Source organism: Mus caroli, chromosome 5 (genome assembly GCF_900094665.2).
Source record: "Mus caroli chromosome 5, CAROLI_EIJ_v1.1, whole genome shotgun sequence".
NCBI classification, from domain to species: Eukaryota; Metazoa; Chordata; class Mammalia; order Rodentia; family Muridae; genus Mus; species Mus caroli.
The window spans coordinates 59,669,160-59,682,091 of record NC_034574.1 but is presented as its reverse complement, the minus strand read 5'-3'; the positions used below and the strand labels follow the sequence as shown (position 1 = coordinate 59,682,091).

Sequence of the window (12,932 nt, the reverse complement as noted above, 5' to 3'; positions counted from 1 at the left end):
CTTGAGAGCCAGTCTCTTTGCTTTCAAGGAAGAATGTGGCTCTTTGGCTGTCCCACCTGGACCTGGAGACTGGTTTCTTCAATTGGTGCATAGCTTCAGGGTGACCTTGGGGTGCAGGGAGGGATGAGAGAACATAATTCAGATCATCTGGGGACAGATCAAGAGCACTGCCCATCCTGCACGTTGTTTTATGTCTCTGGATTAAGCACATAAATGATTCTTTGGTCTGTGGGTGGGTGGGTGGGTGGGTGGATAGATGGTTGAATGGATGGATGGATGCATGCATGGATGGATGGACTAATGGATGCATGCCTGGATGCATGGATGGACTGACAGATGCATACATGGATGCATGGGTGGATGGATGAATAGATAGATAGATAGATAGATAGTTTTCTTCATACAGTATATTCTGGTTATGGTCCCCCTCTTCTAGCTCCTCCCATATCCTCCCCATCTACCCAATTCCCCCCCCCTTCCTTGCTCTTTATCATTAGAAAACAGACAGTCATCTTTTAAAAATGGAAATTATAAAAATAAAGCAAAGAGGGGATAAAATAAAAACAAACCTAAAGAAGAGAAAATAAATAAACAGAAAATTAAAATTTAAATTAAAAAAAAAAAAGCCTGCCAGGCCGTGGTGGTGCACGCCTTTAATCCCAGCACTTGGGAGGCAGAGGCAGGCAGATTTCTGAGGACAGCCTGGTCTACAGAGTGAGTTCCAGGACAGCCAGGGCTATACAGAGAAACCCTGTCTCAAAAAAAAAAAAAAAAAAAAAAAAAGCCTAAGACACAAGAAACACATGTAGACACAGACACACCCCTCACAGAGAGATCTCATAAAGATGCAAAAACTATAATGCATAAGGCCTACAAGAGAAATAAAAATGGTCCAGACAAAATATTATAAAACAAACAACAACAAAAACAATAAACAGTGGCCAGCGCCTAGAAAGGGAAGAAGATGAAGGGAGGTGCTTTCAGGATAACAAGCAGGTCTGAGGTCCAACAGAAACATCAGCACCCAATCCTGAAATGCTTGTGGATTACAGGGAGCTGTAGGTATCTTTTAAGCACAACTCCCACATACTCTCTAACACTTAGAGCCATATTATTTAGTGTTCCCCACCCTCCTGTTAAAAGTTCTAGTGCTCACTGTCTCCGTTTAACCTAAGAAGCGTTATTACATGGGCTTATTTTCTGCTACTGGGGGAGAAAGAGAAACACTAACCCAGCTACCAACCCTTCAGTCTACAGTAGTGACCCAACTGCCGGAGACACTGGTGCAGTAGTGGCCCAAAAGGTGTGGGAGCAGCCAACAACTGTCTGATTGGACGTATGGCCCACCCATGCCATGAGATGGACCCATGCCCAACACTGTTTATTGTCGTGGAGAGGGAAGGAGAATATACATGAACTCTCTCTCATTCTCTTCTGTTTTCTTTGCCAAGGAACTTAATAATACTGTGGGGTTACCCTTCTTACCAGAGAAAGAGCAAAGGGAAGGGGGAGAGAGAGAGAAAGAACGGAATCTGCCTTATCACAGGTCACAAGAACTTAGAAACCTTTGTGCCCATTAGTTAACTCTGTAATTATGCTCCTGCTAGTCTCTTCAAGAGGAAAAAAATGTCTGAAAGCACTACATTTATTAGGCAAAGAAGGTCATCAAATATGTGTCTCAAAATAGCAAAAATACATATTGTCACAATTTCATCTTTCAACAGTAGAGCGTTTGCTGAGTTGGTGATCAGCCCCAGTGAGACAAATAAAGGTCTCTGAGCAGACCCTGCAGCCGCCTTGCGGTTCTTAGTAAGGACCCCAGCCCATGAGTCACGTTTCTGCCTCCTGCCTTTGCCTTCCAGTGTTTTGCTGTGCGTTCTCTGGGCTGGGTAGAGATGGCAGAGGAGGACCTTGCCCCCGGGAAGAGCAGTGTCGCTGTCAACAACTGCATCCGACAGCTTTCCTACTGCAAAAACGACATCCGGGACACAGTCGGCATCTGGGGAGAGGTGAGTCACCCATGGAAGAGCAGCAGCTACTTTCCTATATTCTGCCATGCTTCGTTAAACCCGGGACTTTTGTGAGACCTTGTAGTGGGGGGGCATGATGTGTCTACCGATGGCAATGGACAGAAACTCTGAGCCTGGTGCACTAGGGCAGCTTATAGGTAACCCCACCACATCCCACTCAGAAGCAGGCCCCTAAGAAAGAACATTTCTCAGTGGCTAAATGAGTTCCCTAACCCTCTAATCCTCAAAGCTCAAACAGCCAACTTTCATAGCTCAGAAATCTTCTCATTTACATGTGCACAATGAAATGTCCATCTATTAACAGTTTGGGGGGAAACAAACTATGCCTCTCGGTGACAGGTGACTCCCACTCCTGCACTAAAAGGTGACTAATGGCCCTTAGCATTCTTGCTTTGGAACCTGACAGTCATTGCACATGAACTTAGAACTGGTGCCTCTGTGAGATGGCTCAGCTATTAAAGCCTAGGCTCACAACCAAAAAGATAGCATCCGAATAGAAAGTAGTGAAGGAAACATCCCAGACTCACATTAAGAATACATCAAGCAGGGAAAGCTGTATTCAAGCTCTGTGGCCTGTAGAACATATCAAGAGCACCTTAAAGCCAGGTGTGGTGGCGCACGCCTTTAATCCCAGCACCTGGGAGGCAGAGGCAGGTGGATTTCTGAGTTCGAGGCCAGCCTGGTTTACAGAGTGAGTTCCAGGACAGCCAGGGCTATACAGAGAAACCCTGTCTCGAAAAACCAAAAAAAAAAAAAAAAAAGAGCACCTTAAATAGTGCTCGGCGCATGTCCCACAGGCAGAGCAGGGGTAGGGAACTTGGCTTTCAGCGTGGACTGTTTGGAACTCCATTGCCAGTTTCTCCCAGCTGTACATCGTGATGAAAAGCCAGCTCTCAGGCTCTGCATCTTACAGTCTGTCCCAAGGGAGAGCCTTGCTGCGGGGCTGGACTATATTGCTAACCAGACTCGCTGACCCTGTGCAAGGAGGAAGACAAGTTTTCTCTGTTTCAAGAAAAGCCTTGATGAGACTTCTCACTTCTTCCAGGGGGAGGCCACCCAGTCACCCAGGACCGACTCTGACCCTGAAGTGTGATCTCACAACATCTCTGATCAAGAAATGTTAACAGTCTTTGTTCTCCTCCAGTCAAAATGCTAGCTTTCCCCTCCTCAGCGGGGGGTTTACATTAGTATGATTGGCAGACATTTGCAGATACCATAGGTTTGAGACAGCAGACAATTCATCGTTCAGGCTCTGAGGGGACGTTTTGGCCACATGAATCTGTACAAGTTACGTTTTTGTTAGTGATTTCATCTGCAAATGGCTTATCTGTTCTTGAGGGGAGGGAGGCTCTCAGCCATTCTGAATCCCAGCTGTAGACACTGGCCACAGCCTAAATACTCTCTGACAGAGACACATATCTACCACCTCAAGTGGCACAGCACAGTCATTCTAAAACCCTTTGACATCATCCTCAGAAATTGTCCTGAGAGCAACTGATCTGTCCCTTTGGGGTTGGAGTCTCACCAAGAGGCCTCATGGTTCAACTCAGGCAGGCTTCCCCAGCTTCAGTGTGGCCGTGTCTGGGCTGCCTTCTTGAGAGACTGCCTTTCAGCTGTACTACAGATGGTTAATAGTTCCTTAAAAATGTGTTTGAGGACTTTACGGGGGGGGGAGTTACATAAGCTAGCATTCCTGCCCTTAGAACCAGCCTAGCTGGGTAGAGAGGACATGACCCTTACACGCTGGAGCACAAGCGTTGAAAACTCCTCTCAGTGTTATGGTCATGCCCATTACATGCCTCAGCTCATGGGCAGACACTTAGCCCCCAGCCTCAATGTCCCCAGCTGCTAGTTGGAGACTGTAAGCTAAGCTCTCACAGGGCACCTGAGAGTTCTGAGCACCTCAGACCTTCAGCGTAATAGCTGACATTCAATAAACAAGCCCAGGGAAGTGAGCTGCCTGCCGTCTGTACAGAGAAGCACCGTAAAGCCATGCCCACCCTTTGCCGGCCGCATCCCATGGACATAGGATAGAAAAGTGGAGGAGAGGACACGGCTGTGGATCAAGGAAGGGGAGTGGGTTCTTGGTATGAAGAACAGTGAGGGGGACCCGAGTGGTGGGGGTGGCTCATAAAGGAAGGTTCTCTGGGACATTCCTGTTAGTAATTTGTCTAGATCCAGAAGTGTAAACAGTAAAAAGAGCTGTCTGAAACGCAGGCTGGAACACATCCGATGTAAGGCCTCCATGTTTTCTCCTTGACTCCCAGGGCAAAGACATGTACCTGAGCCTGGAAAACGACATGCTCAGCCTGGTGGACCCCATGGACCGCTCCGTGTTACACTCCCAGCCCATCGTGAACATCCGAGTGTGGGGCGTGGGCCGAGACAACGGCCGGTGAGTGCTTTGGGCTGGGGATGCCTGACACTGAAGCGCGTTCTCATAGCCCCTCCCCTCAGTATGAAACTTAACAGAAACCCATTAGAGATGCAGAAGGCCAGAGTGAAATCTAAATCTCTCCATGGCTCCCCTGCCTCCAGAGCTATTCCAGGCTTTATCCTTCTGGGCTCTGTCCTTCAAACTTTTGTCAGCTCTACCTCCTACCTTGAGTCTTATACTAATCCTCCCTCATTCTACCAAGTTCTCACACTCATCAGACAATCTGCACCTCTTTATTTCTCTCTTCTGTGCATTTCTTTTGTAATCAGTGACGAACTTGGTTGCATCCTGGCTACGTCAGACTCATGCCACTAATGATGATTATTCATTAAGGGCTTGTTTGAAAGGACAAGAACACACGTGTGCCCAAACCTTCACTTTTGAAGTCCAATGAGGATCAGGGGCTCGGATTTGGCTATTTAAAAAAAAAAAAAACAACAAAAAAACCACACACTTGAAATGTTTGCTTACAACCATAGCATTCCATATATGTTTTTATGAAATTTTACGGAAAACAAGTTACCAAAAGGACTTTGAATCTTCTATTCTCCAAGGTTACAGGAAACTGATGTTCCCATTGTCAAGTTATCATAGCTGATAACTTTGGCAGCTGTTATCACTAATATCATACTTGGACCCCATTGTAAGATAATCAATCGGACACTGTTACATGCAGTGGATGCTTCCATTATGGTCAATGTTTTGACAATTCCCAAGGTACAGGGGCATCTTCTGGCAGCTTGGGTCAAGCTATGGGACACTTAAAGTATCATGTTGTTGAAAATGGACAAAAATGTTGCAAAAGTAGTAAAAAATCACAGGTGTCAACGGGATGGCTCTCCTAGACATTCTGGTTTGTTGGTTTGTTTGTTTGTTTGTTTGTTTGTTTGTTTGGAATTGAGTCACATCGTTCTTTGTAAGGAGAGTGTCTGGCCTTGTCCTCTACAGTCCTCCTGTATATAAGCGCCAGTGTATTTGATTGTCTTTGACCAGTTGAACATTCTAAACCAGAAAGGAAGGATTATGGCTAAGCAGTTGACAGTCAAAAGACTAAGCATTTATGCTGGAACCAGATGTGAGACAGAATCCTCGGGCTACTGACTGGGCTAACCCTTCGTGGGAGCATAGCACATCTCTGAGCTATCTATACAGAGGGAGGAGTCCTGAGTGCTGGGGCAGGTGCTTTGTGTGAGTGGATAGGAGGCTCCTAGACACCTGTGGTTGGTTCATCAGGCAGTACCCGAGTTCTCGACTTCAGTGAGTTTCTTTTCAAAGGAGCTCTGAGGTGGCCATTATTCCTCTTTGAAAACACTGAGCCTCAGTAGAGAGCTCTTACTTTCCTGATTTCTGTCCTCTGTGTCTATCTGTATAGCAGGAGCCAAAGTGCAGAGCACTATATTTTCAAACAACTAGGAACGTGCGTTCGGGTCTGTTTTTTATTCTGGTTTTGTTTGCGGTGGTGCTTGACGCAAGGCCCCAAATGTGCTAGGCAACCCAAATGTGCTAGGCAAGTGCTTCACCACTTTGGCTCGTCCATAGCCCTGTGGTGCATGTTTGAGTGTAGGTCTTACGAATGCAAGTTTTTGCTCTGCACTATTGCGAGCTCTTTGCACTTCATCTTTTGGCATCTGAGAAATGAAGATGCGACGGGAACCACAGCACATGTGTGCATGCGCCAGCCAGTGTGTACAGTAATTGGCACGACGATGGAAACATGCAAGCGCTTAATGAATGTTTACTTTTGATTTGTTTAAAGCAACATGCACTTAGCAGATGCAGCTAATTACATGGCTTCCATTCCGAGGCACTGGGGATGCATGCAATGGGGAGAGTCAAACTTCCGCCAGCTTCAAGGATCATGGGGACACAGGGGATAAGAAACCCTTGCAAGCCCTGATGAGTTCAGTCGGCCTGCAGAGCAAAAGGAGCCCCTTCACAGCCTCACCCCTACTTGCACCCCACCAAAGAGCACAGTGTAAGTTAGCTGGCATCACGGGGGCATCTCCCCCTAGGCAGTCAGGGTCTCCACATGTCTCTGTGGCTAGGGGTGGGGGTGTCTTTGAGCCTGATCCCTTTTGGAGTTGTACAGAAGGAACAAGCTTGCCGCTTAAAGGTTCTGTTTCTTCCCATTGGTCCCCTGAGCTTCCATGCCCTGGAAGAAGGAGGGTTTGTGTTTCCAATATATATTTAACTTTCCTTTGCCTTTGATTCTCCTCTTTTTTCCTTAACAGCAATTTACAAGAGCAAATTCAATTTGTAATGCTGCAAAGGAAAGGGGGTTTTTCACTTTGTATGAATAAAACATTAACAGTGTTTCATTTTGCCCGGGAAAACAAGGCCATTTCGCATTCTCTTTTGTAACATGCCTCGCTGAGAAAATGGCATTTCTCGGGGGTGTTTCTTGATGTGGTTAAAATGAGTCAGGAAAGTAAGTGTGTCAGGCTGAAAGGGTACAGACTTCCCTACAGAGCAGGGCACCCCACTGAGCCGGAACCCTCAGAGCTTCTGCAGGCCTTGGGTCTAGTGATTTTCCTTAAGGTTTTCAAGTGAGTTCAGCTTCTTTGTAGCTTCTTGAGTAGCCCTTTTACTTGGGATGAAGAGGTCTTCTGAGGGGTAAAGGATGATGACGCCCCTCCCACTGTCTTCTCCGGCTGAGTCCGAAAAGCCCTATGGAGCTGGGTAAGGAGTGGGCGTTGCCTCTGATGTTGGCTCTGTGGGGTTTGCTTATAGCGAGCGTTTCAGTTCTCACTGCAGCGTCTTCTGGGCTTAAGGAGGGCTGCCTTCTTCATTAGGAACCTGTTTGCTTTACTGCCTGGAAAAACAGGGCTGCCTCCTCCTCCTTGGCCACACCACACTTGACTCCTTTAATCACACCTAGACAAATACGGAAACTCCCTTCTCCCAGAGACAGAGGCTGATGAGGAAGTTTGAGAGGTTGTGTATTCCCCAAAGTAGCACAAAGAGTGATGTGCTGTGTCCTCGTCACTGTATGGAAGAGGGCGTCCTCAGGTGTGTGGATGGCATGAAGGCAGATGACCAGAGAACCACTTCTCATTTGGTCTCTAGGAGCCTGCCAGGCCACCATTCCAACAGAAGGTAGAAGGGATGTCACCTCCCTGTTTCAAAGGCCTATATAGACTTTAAACTGGGCATTTTTACACCACGGGAAGCAACTTTCTCCTTATTCTTAATAGAAGTATCAGCCATAAGTGAACCCAGCCTCCCAACCTGAGGGAGTTTTAGCAGAGACTCCCTGCTTTTTTCCAATGACAGACATGAGCCCATCTTCTAGGATGGAGTGCAGAGATCCTATATCCATGGCCAAAGGCAGTCGAGTCTGGTACTCCCTCCTGTCTCCCGAGGGAAAGCATAGATGGGATTGTCTGGGCTTCAGAGCTCATTAGTGGGAAGTTTTCATGTTGGTGTCGCATGTAAGATATCCATAGTAAAACTACCTAGAGCAGTGGTTCTCAACCACTGTGGGTAGCGACCCACGGCAAGCCTCTGTCTCCACAAATATTTATGTAATGATTCATGACAGTAGCAAAATTACAGTTCTGAAGCAACAATGAAATAATTTTATGGTGGGGGTCCCCGCAACACGAGGAACTATATTAAAGGGTTGGGTTGCAGCATCAGGAAGGTTGGGAAGCACTGGTCTAGAGTCACCTGGGACTCTGTGTTAAACCTGGTGACAGATCCTTTTCACACTCTGAACCCTCCTTTTCTGAGGCTATGGATTGCAGTCCACAATGGAATACTTACTCTCTGTGTGAATAAAATGTCTAAGGTAATTGATTTTTTTTTTTTTTTTAAAGAAAAGGGTACCACCACAGTCCATGATCAGTTGACACCATGGCTTTTAGGACTGTGGCATGGTGGCCCTACATCTTGAGGGAAACATGTGGTAGAGGGAGCTATTTCCCTCACCATGGCTGGGAAACCAAAGGGAGGAAGAAATGGAGCCCCGTGTCCTCCTAAGAGTCATGTTCTATCCAACCAGCACTTGAACCCAGGCCCTACCTCTTTAAGGCCCCATCTCTCCCCAGCAGTTCTGTGAGTTGAGGACCAAGCCTTTGCATTGACTGTGGAAGTGCGGGATATGAATCAGTCTCCTTCATGGAAATGCATCCCCTGGAAACACACTTAGGGAAAGCTGCTCGGGGTCATAAACGCGCATCTGTTTACCTTGGCGGCAACACTAAACTGCTGGGGTTTCTTTATTAAGAATAATTTGATTGCATCCAATGAGTAATGATTGTAAGTGGAGGCCCCATTGGGCCTGCCCTAATGAAGGTAAAAGTTCCCCATAATTAATAGTCGCCATCAACAGCACGTCTGCATACAGGTGTTAGCGACTGGTCCTGCATTCTTACTCAGGTTGAGTGTGTACCCTGTGGAACTGTGAAGGTGTGTGGGTGGTTTGTAGAGCACACCTTCTCTTCCTGGAAAATGCTTTATATATACATATCCCTATTCTGACTGTAATGGTGACTGACTGTAATGAGATCTTCTGTCACCAGGTTGTCACAGAGTATTCCTGAACTGTCGGATGGTTTACCTCGGGCTTAGTTGTTCTCTCTGGTTTCGATCTCAGGAAATTCTTATCCAGTGCATCTAGAATAAAGGATTGTGCTGGATGTTCTCAAATACTCTTGTCTCCCAGGTCTTCTCTAGTAGGTTTTATGAGTGGCTTTGGTTCACGTTGCTTTCAAAGGGCCTCTTGCCACACATAGCACATATTCTTGTTTCTGGTTTTGCTGTTTTGTTTTGTTTTTCAAACACTGCTTGGTTTTGGGTTGGATCTTGGCAATACTGCCATTATCTAGTTAAGAAGAAAAATAAAAACAACTCCAGCTGACCCCCCCCCACAAGCCCCCTCATTCTTTCCCAGCACTAGATATTGAATCCAGGGCCCCACTATGCTAGGCAAGCACCTTACCCCTGAGCTGCGTCCCCAGCCTCTCTCCACTTTTTACTTTGGGACTTGTATCACTTCACTGCTCAGTCTGGCCTTAAGCTCACCCTTCAGCCCCAGACTAAACCATATACAGCTAAACCATACACAGACTAAACCATACACATTGATCTCACAGTACATTGGTATATTGGTATATTGGGGGAGGGATGTAGGTCAGCTTGCTATCACTATAACAAAATTCAGAGACTAATTCCTTTTTTAAAAAGAGGAATTATTTTAACTCAGTTTGGCTCCATGGAACTCCTCCATATATATATCTCTATTTTAGTATCCCCCAACCTCTTTCCTGGGTTCCCTGAACCATAAAGGTCAGAGCCCTGACTTGGAATGACTGCCCTCATGAGAATTTAATGTTCTCTTCATGGCCTTTGAGTTACCAGCTGTAATTCTTCTTTCTCTCTGTTCAAAGAACTGCTGCTGTTTCTGCTTTTTGAATGGCTCTGCCTGCACTTGAAGATGAATTAGCAGGACAGATACAGAGAGGGTGCTCAGGGTCTTTATGGCAGAGGTTCCCTCCACAGGAATTAGTGGCAGTTTCACAGGTCAGCCCTCACCACCCAGGAGGGCACTACCCAGGAAGCCCCTTGGTCCTGGGGTATTCACAAGGTGGCAATTCCTTGGCAGGAACTGGAAAAGCAATGGTAGTCTTTTAGATCTTCACAGTCTTTGTCCAAATTATTGGCTGTTTCTAAGCAACAATTGTTGTCTTGTGGAAAACCCCGACTCTGTTGTCTGCCTGTGGATCCTGTCCCCCTAACCGAGCTGTCCTGTCTGGCCTCAGTGGGAGACGATATGCCTGGTGCTGCAGTGACTTGAGGTGCCAGGGTTGGGTGATACCCAGTGGGGAGTTCCTCCTCCTCCTCCTCATTAATGAAGAGGGTGTGGGGAAGGAGCTATGTGAGGAGGGGACTAGAAAAGGGGGTAGCTGCAATTGGGATGTAATATAAATAAATAGATAAATAAATAAAAATACATGTGAAAAAGAAATAAACTATAATAAAGCTACATACTGAGAAAAAAAATGAGTTGGCACAGACTAAAGGGGCAGCTGCTTGTACAGTCTTATTATGTCTCAGGGGGAGGGGCCAAGCAGCTTTCCATGACTGTGACAAAACACCTGAGATAATCACCTTTAAAAAGGAGAAAAGTTTTCCTTTAGCCTGTGATTTTATGGGTCTGTTGCTTTTGCACATTAGTTATACATTCATGGTGGGAATGTGTGGCCAGGAAGCGAAGAGGGTAATGAGGAGCCAGGGTCTTAATATCCCCTGAAGAGCATGTCCCCAGTGACCTTCCTTCCTCCTGCTAGACTCCACTCTTAAAGATTCCATCACCTCCCACTGGTGCCCAGAGTGGAGTCCAAGCCCTTAGCACATGAGCCTTTGGAAGCCATTTCATGTTCAACTGACAGCACAGAGCATTTGAGAGCGCTGTTTTAAGTGAGTGGCTGTGGCTATTCTTCTGTCTAGCTATATACCACACTGTGTCACACAGTGTGCGTGTTGGGGATGGGGTGTCAGTCAGCTTCCAATCACTATGACAAAATGACTTGAGATGATCACCTTTATCTTTCCTTTATAGACGGAAAGGTTTGCTTTAACCCATGATCACTTATTTCTATTGCTTTCAGCCCTTACTTGCATTGTATATCACGGTGGCTGTGATGGTTTGTATATGCTCGCCTCAGGGGGTGGCACTATTAGGAGGTATGGCCTTGTTGGAGTAGGTGTGCCACTGGGTGTGGTCTTTAGGCCCTTGCCTTAGCTACCTGGAAGCCAGTCTTCTCCTAGCTCTCTTTGCAACAAGAGGTGGAACACTCAGCTTTTCCAGCCCCATGCCTGCCTGGATGCTGCCATGCTCTTGCCTTGATGATACTGGACTGAATCTCTGAACCTGTAAGCCAGCCCCAATTAAATGTCCTTATAGGAGTTGCCTTAGTCATGGTATCTGTTCACAACAGTAAGACCCTAACTAAGACAGCAACACTTGGGCCAAGGAGACTTCCTTTATAAATAGGTAGGATTGGTCAATGAAAATAGGTATTTCTGCCTGAAATGACAGGGAGTTAGTAGTAATGAGGCAGTTGCTTTTTCTGTTTGCTTGCTTGATTTTTTTTTTTAATTATGTATATGGGGGTGGCTTTGTGCACATGTGTGTAGTGCCTATGAAGGCCAGAGGCATCAAATCTCCTATAACTAGGCAATCAAATTCTCCTGGAAGCAGTTGTGAGCCACGTGATGTAGGTGCTGGGGAATCTAACTCAGGCCCTCTGCAAGAGCAGCATGCACGCAGAACTGCTGAGCCATCTGTGCCCTTCCCTCCCTCCCCCACCTTTAGCTCTTTTAGTTCATCTGAAAATTCCCTATATTTTTGGTTCTCCATCGTTGCTTTTTTTAAAGATGTGATTTGCTGGGTCTCCATATGGGAGATTGTTTCCTAATTCCATCCAATTGAGGATTCTGCGAGCCAGGCAGTAATGAAAGATTGATGGAACCCCAAGCTCAGCTGATGAAAGTTTAATCTGGGGTGTCTGCCACCATGCCTCAGGGAGAGACGTCTTTGGAGAAAGAATAATAATTCTCTCCCTTTGCCTCAGGATTGTCATGACCTCTATAGTTAATTTCTTTTTAATACAACCTCAGGATAACAGAGGCATCAGGATTTACCTGACCATCCTGCTGACTTACGTTGTAGTAGCCTCCTTGGCTCCTATTAATCATGATGAGGCGTTCTCTGAACTTTGAGGATAGAGTAACCTTTAAAGAAGACATTGTAAGTGATTGCCTGGGAAACGTCCCCTCAGGGAATTCAGGTGGGCACTTTCAGTCGAAGCAGTCATGGTGACACTGTCACTGATGGTGACTGTAGAAGCCAAATCCCGTGAGAAGCGCCTCGTCCATCTTAGTGGCTCTGGCTCTGCTCACTGCTCCGTGTCCTGTGCAAGTTTCAGCAACAGCCAGGGGCTTGCCCTGCAGTTTCTAGAGGATCCCTGAAAAATGTCCAGCTTTTGAATCCTGAGTCCCCAGCCAAGTGATGAGCCAGCCTTTCAGGATGCAGAGGGGAGGAGATGCTCCCATGTTCTGAACCAGTCTTCAAGGCACTGTCTTGGAGCATCCCGAGGAGTGGTCTTGTTTGGAGCAACTCACATATGGGATTCCCATTGGGGACCAACTGTGGTTCCCCAAGGAAGGCCTTCTCTGACAGCTCTTTTAGATGATGCTCAATGAAACAGCTCTATTAGATGGTCTTCAGTGAAACACCTGGTGCACTTGCACTTTATTCGGGGTGAACTGAGGCTGTATGTGAACCTTGGAGAGTGGGAAGGCGTTTTCAGGGTGAATGTGAGATCATTTGGCTGGAGCTTAACGTACTGTGCATGCCTCGTTTGTATGGATAGGCATTCCAGGAATACTGTGTGCAATTTCATACAGAGGAAGAAGAAGTTGAACTTGCAGGCTTGCCAAGGGCTACATGACCCTCCTCA

The 12,932-nt window shown here is 46.5% G+C and overlaps 1 protein-coding gene across 14 annotated transcripts in view; it reads left to right on the top strand.

Annotated features, from left to right (window-relative positions):
- Apbb2 (amyloid beta precursor protein binding family B member 2) overlaps nucleotides 1-12,932 on the top strand; it is a 326,762-nt gene that overhangs the window by 257,844 nt on the left and 55,986 nt on the right. For all 14 annotated transcript variants that reach the window (XM_021162015.2, XM_029477234.1, XM_029477232.1 and 11 more), the window contains 2 exons: nucleotides 1,863-2,009; nucleotides 4,298-4,425. In XM_021162015.2, the coding sequence (XP_021017674.1) occupies nucleotides 1,863-2,009; nucleotides 4,298-4,425 (275 nt within the window). The remainder of the gene's footprint in view (nucleotides 1-1,862; nucleotides 2,010-4,297; nucleotides 4,426-12,932) is intronic.